The sequence below is a fragment of the Leptopilina heterotoma genome, unplaced genomic scaffold, assembly GCF_015476425.1.
Source record: "Leptopilina heterotoma isolate Lh14 unplaced genomic scaffold, ASM1547642v1 Lhet_123, whole genome shotgun sequence".
Classification (NCBI taxonomy): domain Eukaryota; kingdom Metazoa; phylum Arthropoda; class Insecta; order Hymenoptera; family Figitidae; genus Leptopilina; species Leptopilina heterotoma.
Window position 1 is genome coordinate 1,307,941 of NW_025110842.1, and position 17,353 is coordinate 1,325,293.

At 20.0% G+C, this 17,353-nt stretch overlaps 2 protein-coding genes across 2 annotated transcripts; one reads left to right on the top strand and one right to left on the bottom strand.

The window, feature by feature from the left end:
* Positions 1-410: 410 nt before the first annotated feature.
* On the bottom strand, positions 411-11,377 carry LOC122512186 (neither inactivation nor afterpotential protein G-like). Its single transcript, XM_043627899.1, has 9 exons — positions 11,166-11,377; positions 9,587-9,789; positions 7,018-7,377; positions 6,588-6,761; positions 5,592-5,745; positions 5,287-5,408; positions 3,835-4,018; positions 769-991; positions 411-661 (listed from the first exon to the last, which is right to left on the bottom strand). Exons 1-9 carry the CDS (start codon positions 11,284-11,286, stop codon positions 526-528), a joined length of 1,677 nt encoding a protein of 558 aa, XP_043483834.1. The 5' UTR covers positions 11,287-11,377; the 3' UTR covers positions 411-525.
* A 507-nt stretch (positions 11,378-11,884) lies between these two features.
* LOC122512213 (probable ribosome biogenesis protein RLP24) lies at positions 11,885-15,960 on the top strand. Its single transcript, XM_043627933.1, has 2 exons — positions 11,885-12,071; positions 15,100-15,960. The coding sequence occupies exons 1-2, from the start codon at positions 11,991-11,993 to the stop codon at positions 15,670-15,672; spliced, it is 654 nt and encodes a 217-aa protein (XP_043483868.1). The 5' UTR covers positions 11,885-11,990; the 3' UTR covers positions 15,673-15,960.
* Positions 15,961-17,353: the final 1,393 nt, after the last annotated feature.

The window sequence follows — 17,353 nt, forward strand, 5'->3', positions numbered from 1 at the left end:
ATTATATTATATTATTATATTATATTATATTTATTTATTCATTTTTTTATTTTTTTTTAATTTTTTTAATTTTTTTTATTTATTTTTTTTTTTTTTTTGAAAATTTATATTTTTATTTATTTTTTTTTTTTTTATTTTTTTATTTTTTTTTTCTAAAAAAGAATTTTAGTTTAAAATTCTTGAAATGAAGAATTGAATTGAAATGAAAATAATTTTGAAGAAAATTAATAATATTATTAGTTATTAATTTTATTAGTTAATAAATAAATTTCATTTAATTTCATTCAATAATTTTAATTTAATTTAATTCAATTTAATTGAATAATTTTAATTTAAATTAATTCAATTTAATTGAATATTGAAAAAGAATAGAAATTTAAAAAAGAACTAAGGAAAGTGAAAGAAAAACATTAAGAAAATAATTTTCTTTATTTCGATATAATATTTGAATGAAGTAAGGAAAGAGAATTTTTGTTTTGAAAATACAATATTTTTTAATATAAAATTATTATATTATTTTGAAATTCAATTCCGTTTATCAGACATTATAAAATCGGCAGCTCTCTCTGCCACGGCAATTATTACGCTATTTGGATGTCCGGAAATTGGCGATGGAAATATACTTCCGTCCACAATTCTCAGTCCCTTGATTCCTTTCACTCTAAAAAAAAAAAAAAAAAAAATAAAAAAATTAAAAAAAACAAACTTTGAAAATATTAAATAAAAAATACAAAAAATAAAATATTAAATATTTTTTTTTTTTTGTACCGTAATTTTGTATCGACAACAGCGTCACTTCCGGTTCCCATTTTACAACTACCACCTGGATGATAACTTGCAATTCCGCCAGTTCTAATTACACATTCGAAAAAATTCTCATCCCAATAATTATTATCGGATGGTGGGCAATTCTTCAAATTTGGAATATGCAATTTTGCCCCCAATTTACGAAATTCCTCACTGTCGAGTATTTTTAACGCTAATTTCACACCTGAAAGGGAATAAAAATTAAAATTAATTAATTTATTGCAGAAAAAAATATTGAAATGAAAAATTAATTAGTTTATTATTTTACAGGTACTGGAAGTTTACAACGTTTCGGCATATCAACGGAAAAATTGCCCTTTTTTCGAAAAGTGAATAAAAATTTTTGGAAAAAAAATTGACAATTCGGATTAAGCATCAGGACCAGATTCAATTTTCAAGGAATCGATTCGGGGATTTAGGGACGAATTGTAAACAATTTTTGACAACCTTAAACTTTCGGAAAAAAAAACCTTTTTCAAAGAAATTCCATTTTTTAAATTGAATTCTTGGGATGAATATTGTTATTTATGAAAATAATTGAATTTTTGGGAAGAATTTTACAATTTATAAAAATAATTGAATTGTTTCGAATAATTTTTAAAAATTTTTAAAAAAAATTGAATTATTGTTTTCAAGAATTTTTTTAAATTATAGAAAATAATTGAATTTTTTCCAAGATTTTGAAAAATTTAAGAAAATAATTTAATTGTTTCCAAGAAATTTAAAACATTTTAGAAAATAATTGAATTCTTGAAAAGAATTTGACAGAAATTTTTGAAAATAATTGAATTCCTTCGAAGAATTTTATTACTTATAAAAATAATTGATTTTTTTTTTGAAGAATTTTACTATTTATAAAAAAAATTTAATTATTTCCAAGAATTTTTTGAAAATTTTAGAAAATAATTGAATTGTATCCATGATTTGTAAAAATTTTAGAAAATAATTGAATTGTTTCCAAGATTTGTAAAAGTTTTACAAAATAATTGAATTGTTTCCAAGAATTTTTAAAAATTTTAGAAAATAATTGAATTCCTGAGAAGAATTTTATTATTTATAAAAATAATTTTATTCTTGAGAAGAATTTTATCAAAATAATTGAAAATAATTGCATTCCTTTAAAGAATTTTAATTTTTATAAAAATAATAGAATTCTTCTGAATAAAGTTATAATTTTATAGAAATTTTTAAAAATAATTGAATTTTTGCGAAGAATTTTACTATTTATAAAAATAATTGAATTGTTTTCAAAAATTTGTTAAAGTTTTAGAAAATAATTGAATTGTTTCCAAGAATTTTTAAAAATTTTAGAAAATAATTGAATTTCTGAGAAGAATTTTATTATTTATAAAAATAATTTTATTCTTGAGAAGAATTTTATCAAAATAATTGAAATTAATTGAATTCCTTTGAAGAATTTTATTACTCATAAAAATAATTGAATTTTTGTGAAGAAATTTACTATTTATAAAAATAATTGAATTGTTTCCAAGAATTTTTTTAAATTTTAGAAAAAAATTGTATTGTTTTCAAGAATTTTTTTAAATTTTAGAAAATAATTGAATTGTTCACAAGAATTTTTTTAAATTTTAGAAAATAATTGAATTCTTAAAAAAAAAATGACAGAAATTGTTAAAATTAATTGAATTCCTTCGAAGAATTTTATTACTTATAAAAATAATTGATTTTTTTTTTTTGAAGAATGTTACTATTTATAAAAACAATTTAATTATTTCCAAGAATTATTAAAAATTTTAGAAATTAATTGAATTGTTTCCATGATTTGTAAAAATTTTAGAAAATAATTGAATTGTTTCCAAGAATTTTTAAAAATTTTAGAAAATAATTGAATTCTTGAGGAGAATTTTATCAAAATAATTGAAAATAATTAAATTCCTTTAAAGAATTTTAATTTTTATAAAAAAAAAAGAATTCTTCTGAATAAAGTTATAATTTGTAAAAATAATTCAATTCTTGAGAAGAATTTTATAGAAATTTTTAAAAATAATTGAATTTATTCAAAGAATTTTATTATTTATTTAAAATAATTGAATTTTTGCGAAGGATTTTACTATTTTTTAAAAAATAATTGAATTCCTGAGAAGAATTTTATTATTTATAAAAATAATTGAATTCTTGAGAAGAATTTTATCAAAATAATTAAAATTAATTGAATTCCTTTGAAGTATTTGTCAATTACTAAAATAATTTAATTATTTCTTAGAATTTTTGAAAATTTTAGAAAATTATTGAATTGTTTACAAAATTTTTTAAAAATTTAGAAAATAATTTTATTGTTTGGAAAAAATTTCTTTTAAATATTAGAAAAGAATTTGACAGAAATTTCTCAAAATAGTTGAATTCCTGAGAAGAATTTTATTATTTATAAAAATAATTGAATTTTTGCGAAGGATTTTACTATTTTTAAAAAAATAATTGAATTCGTGAGAAGAATTTTATTATTTATAAAAATAAATGAATTTTTTTGAGAAGATTTCCACTATAAATAAATTGTATTCAAGAATTTTTAAAAATTTAGAAAATTTTTGATTTATAAAAATTTTTTCTCGTTGATATACCGCAACGTTGAAAACTTCAAGTACCTATTTTATTTCTTTTTTTGCTAAATGTAAAACTCAAAAATTTAAACAATATTAATTTATTTTTCATATTTTTTTTGTTTAAAAAATATGTAAAAAATTAAAAAAAAATTTTAATTAGTTTACATTTGTTGAAAAATCAAAAAATTAATAAATATTAAATTAATTTATATCTTTTGAAAAATTACAACAACAAAAAAATTTATTTATTGAATTTTGTATTTATTTATTTGTATTATTTTTGTGAAAAGTAAAAAAAAACTACAAAAAGACTATTAATTAAATTTTTATAGATATAATTTTTTTTTACATTCTATTTTATTTCTATTTTGGAAAAAAAGTAAAAAAAATTTTTAAATATTTATGGTTTTTTTTTGTACATTTTTAGTGAGTTTTATTATTATTATTATTTCTTTTCTCTCTTTACCTTCTTGCGAACATTTAATATCGTCATCGTGTTCTAAATACGACGGATCAATTGCCGGTGGATCGAGAATATTGTCAGATTTTAGAGTAATATTCCCACGACTTTTTGGTTGATAGCAACTTGCCAAAAAAAGAAATCCCTCCTGTGACGTATTATTATAAGTTGGATAAAGTGATCTAAAAACCTAAATTTCAATTTTTTTTTTAATAAAAAAATTTTGTCTCTTGAAAAACTAATTTTAATGTTTATAATAAATATAGGCAATTAAATTATTTATAGCAAAATAATAATTGCTGTAGGTAATAATTTTATTAATAATATTGCAAATTAATATTATTAATTATTAATTGTTAGCATTGTTAGGTTAGGTTACTTTTAACGCGGAGAACAAGTGTGCCAACCTTGCAGTACAAAAATATCAGAAACCGTCATAATGGCGCGAAAATTTAAAAATCATTTCAAACCAAAAGTAGTAAATAATAATAACAATAACAATAATAATAATAATAATAATAATAATAATAATAACAATAGACGCAAAATTAGGTTAATATATAGAAAAATTTCTAAAGTAGAATGGTTATGCTTAATCCAAAAAAAGTATTTCTCGGGGACTCTTGTCGAAGTGCGTAAGGCCAATAGGGCAGGAGTATAAACAATAAATAAATTATTAATTATTAATAATTAAAATTAAAATTATTATTATTATTATTATTATTATTATTTACTACTTTTAGTTTGAAATGTTTTTTAAATTTTCGCGCCATTATGACGGTTTCTGATATTTTTGTACTGCAAAGTTGGCACACTTGTTCTCCGCGTTGAAAGTAACCTAACCTAACAATACTACCGCAGTTGTCTTGTTGCTGCGTCACTCGCGTATAATTGTGTCTTTATTTCGCTTTTTTCAACTTCAAGAAGTAAATATCGTAAAGATTATTCTACTACCAAGTGTTTTTTGTTCATAAACAAGAAAAAATTTGTAATTTTTCCTACGGTAATTACGGTATTTATTAATTTATTCATTCCCTCTTTTTATGTATTTTCAAGTCATAATATAATGGACTTTGTCTTGTTTCGTCACGAAATAAATAACGATCACAATATAGTAATCGTTATTATTTCGTGTCGAAACATTTTAATTTGTCATCAAATTATTGAAATATTAAAAAATTATTGAAATATTAAAACAAAAATGATAATTAATAAACTAAAAGAATAAATAAGTGAATAATAATAGTTAATTATAATAATTAGCGCCATTTTTCCCCACTTGTCGTAGTCAATAGTTTGCCCCCCCCTCCCTAAAAAAGTTACGTAAATAACGTAAATAATAAGAATTGTAATAATTATAAAAAAATATTTCCGTATTTTTGCAATTTACCCAAAAAGTACTAAAAAATGAATAATTACACAAATTGTGAGTGAAAAATAAAAGATTAATATTCTCACCTCTGTTCGATAATTACCAATAGATTTCAATAATTTTTCATCTGTCGATGCACCGGCAAAAAGCATAAAACCACTATTATTTTTACGTCCAATTGCTTTTATTCCGTTTGTTGTTAAAAGTCCTGAAAGAAAATTTTTTTACTGTAAAAAAAATTATATTCATCCAACTGGATAGGCGGGAATCTACCTTACCGACAAATCGAGTAATTTTTTTTTTTGCTTCGTTTCGAAGGGCAAAATTTATTTTTACAATTGATTTAATTTTCATTTATATTTTAATTAAATTGAGAGAAAATAATATTTACCAGTTCCAAAAATAAAATATTGCAATAATGTCGTGATGCTTTGAATTTTTTTTATTGTTATTGTAATTGGAGCTTGGAGAAAAACGTACAGTGGCATATTTAAATGATCGAATAAATTTTGACCGACTTCTGTAATTTCTTTAATGACTGTAATCTGAAAGAAGAAATCATTTTTTTTTTTTTTTGCTGTTTTTGCGAAAAAGGGAAATTTTAAAAAAATATTTTTATTTTGCTTCCACGTAGAGAAAGGATTGTTTTTTATTATTAATATTATTATTTATTATTATTAGTATTATTTTTAATTATTTTTACTATTTTTATTATTATTATTATTTTTTTTACTATTTTTATTATTATTATTATTTTTACTATTTTTATTATTATTTTTACTATTTTTATTATTATTATTATTACTATTTTTATTATTATTATTATTAAATAGCAATAGATTTGAAGAATAAATAGAATAAAAATGATAAATAGTTGATAATAGAGAAAAAAACCAGAATTCAATTTTGAATTTTCGCGCCACTTGATAGTTTTGTATTGCGCGGTTGGCAACACTTGCTGCACCTGCACCTAACCTCAAAATTCCATTAGTCTGCTTTGGTCTGCTTGAGTCTGCTGTGCGTCATTCGCATAATCACTTCGCGCTTATGAACTCTTCAAGAAATAAATATCGTAAAGATTATTCTACTACCAAGTGTTTTTGTTTAGAAACAAGAAAATATTTCCTATTTTTCCCATATGGTTGGTAATTATACTAATTATTCATTTTTCACTTTCAAAATTTGCTTTGGAAATCAAAATGAACCGGCGCATTGTGTTTTTGATGTTTTTGTGCTGACAAAATGTTCGGAACTTTTTCTACAGTTAAAACTCGAAAATTAAGTGCGAAAAATTAGTATTTTTGGTTAAAAAGAATTCGTGGGATATTTTTGAGTTTAGATTTTTTTTTTCTATCTCGCATTTAAAAATAAATGTGTGTAAATTTACATTATGCTTTTTGAGCTCCATCGAGGGTCCAATTCCCGATAACATTAATAATTGCGGTGTATTAATAGTTCCACCTGAAAGAATAACTTCATTTTTGGCAATTACTTTACCGACTGTTCCATTTTCGTGTCTTATTTCGATTCCCTCGACTTTTAAATTCTTTCCAAATACGATCTATTTGTGAGAAAAGAAAAAAAAATGATATTTGTATAGAAATATATTTTCAAGAACAATTCAGTGGAGATTTGGAGGGAAATTTAGTAGAAAATAATTTAGCAAAATAATTGTAGCAAATATTCAGTTTGGAAAAATAATTGTAGAAAAAATATTTAGTTTTGGTAAAATAATTTAGCAAATATTCAGTATTTAGCAAAATAATAATTTAGCAGAAAGGAAAATAATGGAAATTTTTCTTTTTCTACTGATTTACCTTGGTGACAAGAGTATTTGTGAGAATATGTAAATTCTCCCGATTCCAGGCACTCTGTAAATAAGCATTAAAACTACTCCATCGACTTCCGTCGTTTAATGTGTCGCTTGCTGGCGAAAAAATTGCGCCATTATTCCGTAATTTTTCACCAGCTTCAATGACAGCACTCGCCAATTCATCGTCGGAGGTGATTTTTCTCACGTTCATTATGGCCGTGACTTTCTTGAAATACGGCTGCAAATCGAAAAACGACCAACCGCCCGGCCATTTTGAAAAATCCTCCGCTTTACCAAACGAGTGGGCGAGGAAATTTAATTGTCCACTTCCGCCCAATCCTTTTCCGCGCGGCCATTTTTGTCTCTTTGTGTTTCAACAAAATTCTCTATTATTCTCGTTTTCCGCCATTTTTTTTTTGCTTTTTTATTCTAATTTGTATTTTTTAAAATTCATTTTAGGTACTAGTTGTTACAGACTTTGCACTCATCTACTTTCACTAATGAGATTTTTCATAAAAATTCAATTACTTAAAAAAAATTTTTGATAAAATTCTAAGCAAGAATTCAATTATTTTCGTAATTAATAAAACTCTTTGAAGAATTTCAATTATTTTTAATACTATGTATTTTAAATTAATAATTAATCGAAAAATTCAATTACTTTCACAAATATAAAGTTTTTCAGAAGAATTCAATTATTTTCAAAAATAACAAAATTTTTCACTGAAATTCAATTCTTTTTAAATATTTTAATAAAATGTTTCGCAATAATTCAATTATTTTCATAAATAAGAAAATTCATCGCAGGATTTCAATTATTTTTAATACAATTTTACAAGAATTGATCGAAAAATGTAATTATTCTTAAAAATTGAATTTCAATTCCTCAAAAAAATCAATTATTTAAAAAATTGGTTTTTTTTAAATTCTTTAAAAAAATTCAATTATTTACAACAATATTAGAATTTTTCATAGGAATTCAATTATTTTCTAATATTTTAATAAAATTGTCCGGCAGAAATCAATTATTTTAAAAATACAATTTTAGTTACAATTTTCTTGAAATAATTCAATTATTCTTTAAATTATAATAAAATTCATCTCAATAATTCAATTATTTATATTTTTAATTTTTTTAATTTTTAATTTAATAACAAAATAATTCCCGAAAATTTCAATTATTTTAAGTCATTTTAATCAAATTCTTTGCAAAATTCAATTATTTACAAAAGTAACAAATATTCACCACAAGAATTCAATTATTTTTTAAAATAATAAATTTCTTCTTGGAAATTCAATTATTTTAAAAAATTCTAATAAAATCGTTCTCCAAAATTTTAATGAAATTTTTCAAAATAATTCAATTATTTCCAAAGAAATTTTAATAAAATTCTTCGTAGAAATTTAATTGATTTCAAAAATGACAAAAGATTGCTGAAATTCAATTATTTTCAATTTTTTAAAATTCTTGACAAAATCAAAAATAAATAACAAAATTATTCTCCAAAATTTTCAATATTATTTTAATAAACTTTTCCTAAAGAATTCAATTATTTAAAAAGAAATTGTTTAATAAAATTCTATGCAAATATTGAATTATTTTCATAAATAATAAAAATTCCACAGGAATTCAATAATTTATAATTTACAAATTTTTTTGTAAATTTCTTCGCAATAATTCAATTATTTTCATAAGTAATAAAATACTTTCGATAAATTCAATTTATTATTTAGAAAAATATTAGAATTTTTCACAGGAATTCAATTATTTCCAAATATTTGAATAAAATTGTTCGAAAGAAATCAATTATTTTAAATATACAATTTTAATTAAATTTTTTTGTAATAATTCAATTATTCTTTTAGATTTTAATAAAATTCTTGCCAGGAATTCAATTATTTACAATTAAATAATTTTTCGAAAGAATTCAATTATTAAAGATAAATAACAAAATTATTCCCGAAAATTCAATTATTTTCACGGATTTTAATAAAATTCTTTGCAAAATTCAATTATTTTCATAAATAACAATATTCATCACAAGAATTCAATTATTTTTAATAGTAAGAAATTTCTTCTTGGAAATTCAATTATTTTCAAAAATTTTAATAAAATCGTTCGCAGCAATTCAATTATTTTCATAAATAATAAAATGCTTTTTAGAAATTCAATTATTAAAAAAAAAAATTTATTAAATTGCTACACAGACATTGAATTATTGTCAAAAATTTTAATAGAATTCTTTGTAAAATTCAATTATTTTTATAAACTTTTTGTAATTCAATGATTTTCAATATTTACTATTTTCATAATATTTTTAAACAAAATTCAATTATTTAAAAATTTGTTTTAAAAATCTTCGTAAGAATTGAATTCTTTTCATGAATAATAAAAATTTCTTAGGAATTAAATTATTTAAATTAAAATTTGCAAAAAATTAGTCGAAAGAAATAAATTATTTAAAAATTGTAATAAAATTTGTTCGGATATTTTTTTTTTTTTTTTTTTTTTTTTTTTTTTTTTTTTTTTTTTTTTTTTTAGTATAGTAGAATGAATGTTAGAATTCTCTCACGTGATCGTGAAATCCTTTCGATGAATACCATTGGGGTTCGGTTTTATAAGACCAATCGACCTCAGAATTAAATAGAATTGGAGCGGCTAAAGGCACTGTTGAAAACCAATTAAATTGTCCGCCAGCTTCGACTACTAAAACAGTTGTGTTGGGATTTTCCGATAAGCGCGATGCTAAAACACATCCAGCTGTACCGGCACCCACTTGAAAAATTTAAACGACAATAAATTAATTAACAAATAAAAATTAATTTAACGAATTTAATGAAATTTTTTTTTTTAAATTAACGAATTTAATGAAATTTTTTTTTCTAAATTAACGAATTTAATGAAAATTTTTTTTTTTAAATTAACGAATTTAATGAAATTTTTTTTTTTAAATTAACGAATTTAATGAAAATTTTTTTTTTTAAATTAACGAATTTAATGAAAATTTTTTTTTTTAAATTAACGAATTTAATGAAAAATTTTTTTTTTAAATTAACGAATTTAATGAAATTTTTTTTGAAATAATGAATTATTTCCAAAAACTTTAATAAAATTGTTTCAAAGAATTCAATTTTCAACGAATAATTTTAATGTAATTTAATAGAAAAATCGTTAATTAACAAATAATTTTTTGCAAAGAATTTTATTACAATTATTGAAAATAATTGAATTCTTGTGATAAAATTCAATTACTTTCAAAGTATTCAGAGTAAAAATGATTTTAAAAAAAACTGCATTATTTTCAAGAAATCATATTTTTTCGAAAGAATTTAAATTATGGAAAAAAATGTTGATGAAATTCTTGAAATTAATTCAATTATTTTCAAATTTTTTTTTATAAATACTTCAACGATTTTCGGTACATCGAAAATTTAATTAGTTCTGAAGATAATTGAATTCTTAAATAGAATTTTATTTTAACTTTTTTAAATAATTGAATCCATGCGAAAAAAATTATTATTTCTGCAAATAATTGAATTTTTGCAAAAATTCTAAAAAATAAGTGAATTTTTGAGAATTTTAAGAAAATTGTATTTAATTATTATTAATTATTATAATTTATTTATTTATTTATTTATTTATTTCTTTATTTTTTTATTTATTTATTTATTTATTTATTTATTTATTTATTTATTTATTTATTTATTTATTTAGTTATTTATTTATTTATTTATTTATTTATTCACAATAAACTTTTAATTAATTTCCTTTTGGTGCAAAAATAAGAAAATTGAATAACTATAATAACAAATAATAGTAATAATTATAATAGTAATAGGAATGATAAAAACAATGAAAGTAATAAAAATGAAAAAATAGTATATAAAATATGACTAAGGAATAGTATAAACAATAAATTAAAAATAATATAATAGCAATGAATAAATGAATAATTAATAATAAAAATATAATAATAATTATTTATTTATTTATTTATTTATTCAATAATAATAATAATAATAATAATAATAATAAAATAAAAAAAAATTTCAGTGAAAAAAATGATGCAATTGTCGAGTGAATTTTCAAAGTTTTTTTTTTAATGAAGTGAGAAAAGAGGAAATAAAAACAATAATAAAGAATGAACTCACCGACAATAAAATCGTAGGACTCATTTGGATAATTAATTATGCTAATTGGTTGATTAAAAATTTGATGACAATAGAAGGAAATTGATAAAATTAGTAATGAAAATAATACGTAACTGAACATTATTGTTTTGCATGCTTTTCAACTTGCAAGTCGGAGACGATAGTATTTTCAATATTAAATTAGTACCTTCCGGCAATCGATAGTTCTACAATTCAATGATAGAACCCTCTTTATATTTTTTTTTTGCTTTCCCTTTTTATATCTTCTTCGCAATTAAATTATAACACTTACGTCTTTTTTTTTTATTTCTCGCTATTTTTTTTATTACATCATTTTTTTTTATGAATTTAACATTTTTCTGTTTTAAAAAAATATTGCAATAAAATTTAACATTTTTTCGATTAGAAATATTATTTTCTTGTCTCCTTTGAATTGACTGGAAAATTTTGAATTTATTTTTAATTAATTTTGCATTTTTTTGTTTAGGTTTATAAATTTTTTCACTTGGTGGTATTTTTTTGTTGTTTTTTCCTGGCGTTTTGTTTATTTTGCGCTTTTTCTTTTCGCATTCTTTTTGAAATTTATTTTCTTTTATTTGAATTCGATTTGAATTTCGCGCGAAATTTGAAAAGTGGATAAAGTGTGAAGTGAGTAACGGTTTTCGGCGACAGATGGCGCCGAGTGGTCGTTTCGTGTGGAGATAATTTTGTCTCCTCGTGGTCGACACTGTCCAGACACTGTCGTCAGTCGTCGTGTGTTTTCTCCGTTTTCTCTAAAAAAAAAATATAATTTTAACACGTTTTTCACGATACTAAAGCAGAAAAATGAGAATTGAAACGTGTTATTTTTGTTCGTCGAGAGTTTATCCCGGACATGGAATTCAATTTGTTCGCAATGACTGCAAAGTGAGTATTTATTAAATTGTTATTTTGTTTTTAAGAAGCGGAGAGAAAAAATATTTTTCCAATTTTTAAGGTTATGTTTCTTGTTCATTTTTCTGATTTTTCGTTTTCTTTTCTATTTTCTAATTTCATTTTGTTATTTATTTCAATTGTTAGTATTTTTGTATTTTCTTTTTCAATTTTTCCCCATTAAATTAATCAAACAGATTAAATATCGAGTAAAGTAGGACGAGTTTTTTTTAAGGTTAGTTTGTGTCATATATTTTTTTTCGAAATTTTGTTTATTATAAAATTTAAAGAAATAATTTTGAATTTTGTTCATTGAAATATTAAAAAAAATAATTCTAATTTTAATAAATAATAATAATTAATGAATAAATTTATTAATTTATGATAAAAAAAATTATAGAGATTATAACGAAACTGTAAAATCTTGTTTGGTTATTTTTTAAAATTTTGTTTTTTTATTTTAAACGTTGTAAAATATTTGATTCTAAATAATTGTTCACAGTAGTTGGAAAATTCAGTTTTGATTACTTTTACTTTTTTTTATTTATTTTTATTTTTTAACTTCTATTTTTATTTTTATTTCATTTTTATTTTATTTCTTTACTTAGTTTATTTTTATTTAATTATTTTTCGACTTTATTATTATTTTTTTAAAGTTTTTATTAATGTTTGTCTATTCTTTACTATAAATATTAAATTTTTTAAAAATATTTATTCGCAGATAGTAAAAATTTAGTTGTTTACATTTTTATTTTCTATTTTTTCTAATTTTTAATAATTTTTTTGTTATTAACAAGAGAAAGAAAAACGAAAATCCTGAATTTAATTAATTGAATTTTTTATTATTTTATTTTTATTATATTATTAATAATATAAATAACAAAAAAATAAATTAATAAAAAAATTTATATAAAAAGCAAAAAATAAAATAATACTTTATATGAATTTGATTATTTATAAAAATATTTAATGTCTTTCGTAAAATTCAATTGCAATTATATTGAAAATAAGTAAATTATTATAAAGAATTTATTGAAATTCTTCAAAATAATTTATTTTTTGTAGATTTTTTATTAATTTTTCTAAAAATTTCTACGAATTTAATTAAAATTTTCGAAGGTAATTGAATTATTTTAAAGGATTTTATACAATTTTTTAAAAATAATTGAATTACTGCGAAGAATTATTTTTGTAATGAAATTTATTAAATTTATAAAATTTTTTGAAAATAACTGAATTTCTGAGAAGAATTTTATTAAAATATTTGAAAAAAATAATTGGATTATTTTAAGAAATTAATGAATAGGATAATTAAAATAATTGAATTCAAGCGAAGAATTTTATTTTTTATAAAAATAATTGAAAAATTGTTTTTTTGAACAATTTTTAATATAATTGAATTTTTTCTGGACTTTTTTTGTAATTGAAAAATTTTATTAAAGTTTTTGAAAAATAATTAAATTGTTTTCAACAAATTTTTGTAAAAGTTTCGAAAATAATTGAATTGAAGCAAAGACTTTTATTTTTTATTAAAATAATTGAAAAAAAGTTTTTTGAACAATTTTTAATGGTAATTGAATTTTTTTTTTGTAATTGTGAAAAATTTTATTAAAATTTATAAAAATGAAAAAATAATTGAATTGTTTTTGAAGAATTTGATTAAATTTTTATTGACAGTCAATTGAGAATTGATTCGAAGAATTTTATTATTTTCGAAATTATTTGAATTTTTCTGAAGAATTTTATTAGAATTTTTGAAAAGTAATAATTGAATTATTTCGACGAATTTTAATGAAAGATTTAAAAATATCTAATTGGATTCAAGCGAAGAATTTTATTTTTTACAAATTAAATAATTGAAGAATAATTTATTCTAAAATTTTCTTTTGTAATTGAAGAGCTTTATTTTTGAAGTTTTTTTTGAAAAATAATTGAATTGTTTCAACAAATTTTATTCGAAATTTTGAGAAATAAATAAATGTTTTTCAAGAATTTTATGAAAATTTTTAAAAATAATTGAATTTTTTTTTAAATTTTGATAAAATTGTATTTAAAAAAAGAATTGACTTCTAGCGAAAGATTTTATTATTTATAAAAAATAATTTAATTCTTTTTGAAGAATTCAAGAAATAATTCAATTATTTTTTGTGAATTTGTAAAATCCTCCGCAATATTCAATTATTTTCATAAATTTAAGAAAATTCTTCACAAGAATTAATATAATTATTTTTTAAAATATTCTCTAAATTCAATTATTTAAAAGAATTTTAATAAAAATTCAATTATTTTCAACAATTCTGATAAAAAAAATTCAATTATATTTATAAATTGTAAAATTCTTGGTAAGTATTCAATATTTTTTGGAAATAATAAAATTCTTCTGAGAAATTCAATTATTTTTAATACAAGTTTAATTAAATTCGAAGGAAATAATTCAATTATATTCAAGATAATTTTAATAAAATTTCTCTGACGGGTTCAATTATTTTTAAAAAATTGTAATAAAATTTTTCTAAACAATTCAATTGTTCTCAAAAGTTTTAAATAAAATTCTTTGTAAATTTCAATTATGTATTTTCAAAATTTTCAATTAAAATTACTTTGAAAAATTACATTTGTTCTACGATATTTAATTAAATTCTTCAAAAAAAAAAAAAAAAAAAATGTAATTATTTACAAAATTATTATTTTAATTAAATTAGTAAAGCAAAATTTATTTAATTAACAAGAAATAGAACATAATTTATATTATTTCAAAAATAAAAATGATTTATTATAATTTTTTTTCGAAAATTAAAGAAATATTTTTTCTCTCTAAAATGCAAGTTGAGAAAAATATAATTTTTAATTATAAAATAAAATAATAGATAAAAATAAAGTTCTAGAATAAAATTGAAATTGAAATTAAAATGATATTGAAATTGAAATTGAAATTAAAATGAAATTCAAATAAAAATGCAAAAAATTCGAAAACGAATAAAAAAGAAAGAAAAAAGTAACGAATTTTTCCGTTTTTTTGTAGATTTTCAAATTTTGCCGATCGAAATGTCACGCGGCCTTCAAGAAGAAGAAGAATCCAAGAAAGGTGAAATGGACAAAGGCCTACAGAAAAACAGCCGGCAAAGAATTGGCAATTGATCCGACATTTGAATTTGAAAAGAGGCGAAATATTCCATTGAAATATAATCGTGAAATTTGGTCCAAGACAATTGAGGCAATGAAGAAAGTTGAAGTGATTCGACAGAGGAGACAAAATACACACATTATGCAAAGATTGCGCGTTGGACGTGAAGTTGAGAGGGAGAAGAATATTAAGCAAGTGCAAAGAAATATTTCGTTGATTCGTTCGCCAGCGGCCGGTCTCAAGGAGCGTAAAAAATTGGAGGAATCGATGGAGACTGACGATGAGGAAAATGATAATGATAATGACAATGACAATAGTATCGTTGATGAACAACTCGTCGAGGAAATTGACATTACAAAAGCGCAGAAAAATATTTCCTTCAATAAATCGCCAATTGCCAAGCAAAAGAAACAAAAGGGAAAATCGAAACAGAAAATTCAAGACGAGGAAATGCTTCTCGAAGAAAATTAACGTCTTGTGCGATAATACAAAATTATAATAATTAAAAGTTTGAGTGATAATTAAAAAATTTTTTTTTATTGATAATTATAAAATTTTTTTTTATTGATAATTATAAAATTTTTTTTATTGATAATTATAATATAATAATTAGAATTTGACAATTATTACCGATTTCGAAGTATTTTCGAAGAAAAGAACGATTATTGCAAAGTTGTGTATATACCTTAACGTAAGAATTATTTTTTCTCTCTTCAAGAAATTGTGTATTTTTAGAGTTAATAAAAACTAATTTCGAAATTGATTTGTTTAATTCTTGTGCTGTCAGAAAATTATTACTTTATTTAATAAATAATTTTACTTCCAAATTTCAAAATTAATTAAATTCTTGGACAAATTTCAATTATTTTCAAAAACTTTTCTCAATTCAATAATTTTCAATATCTACAATTTTAATAAAATTTTCCACAAGAATTCAATTATTTAAAAAAAAAATTAATTAAATTCTACTCAAACATTTAATTAATTTCATAAATAAAATACAAAGTCACAGGAATTCAGTTATTTATAATTTTTTTTTTTATAAATTTCTTCGCAATAATTCAATTATTTTTCATAAAAAAAAAACCTCATCGCAGACTTTCAATTATTTTTAATACAATTTTAATATTTCTCGAAAAAATTCAATTATTTATAATATTTCACCATTGATTTCAATTATTTGCAATTCAATTTTAATAAAATTTCTCCAAAAAAAATTAATTATTTTCCAAAATTGTTTCTAAAGAATTTAAATATTTTCATAAAGAATAAAATTCTTTTGGAAAAATTCAATTATTTTTAAATTTTAAAACAATTTCAATTAAATTTTTCGAAAGAATTCAATTATTTTTTCTTTCAAAATTTTAATGAAATTCTACTCCAACATTTAATTATTTTCATAAATAATGAAAATTTCACAGGAATTAAATTATTTACAAGTGTTATAATAAATCTTCTCCGCAATAATTAAATTAATTTCATAAATAATAAAACTTGTCACGAAATTTCAATTATTTTTTAAACTATTTTAAATTAATTAATCGAAAAATTCAATTATTTTCACAAATAAAGTTTTCCTCAAGAATTCAATTATTTGAAATAAAATTTTCCTAATATTTATTATATTTAGCAAAAATTGATTATTTAAAACATTGTTTATAAAATTCTTAGAAAGAATTCAATTATCTTCAAAAATAATGAAATTCATCGCAAGAATTCAATTATTTTTTAAAGCAATAAATTAGTTCATGGAAATTCAATTATTTTAAAATATTTTAATAAAATTTTTCGAAAGAAATCAATTATTCCAAGTGCAATTTTAATTAAATTTCTTTGTAATAATTCAATTATTCTTTTACATTTTAATAAAATTTTCCACAAGAATTTATTTATTTACATAAATAATTAATTCTTCGAAAAAATTCAATTATTAAGGGCATTTGAACCTTGATGACGTTTCAGTTTGTGCAAAGCATGTGTGACGTCATCAAGTTTCAAATGCCCTTAAAGATAAATAATCAAATTATTTAGAAAAATTCAATTATTTTTATTTTAATAAAATTCTTCGCAAACTTTAATTACATTCATAAATAACAATATTTATCACGAGAATTCAATTATTTTCAAAAGTATTAAAATTCTTCGAAGAAAT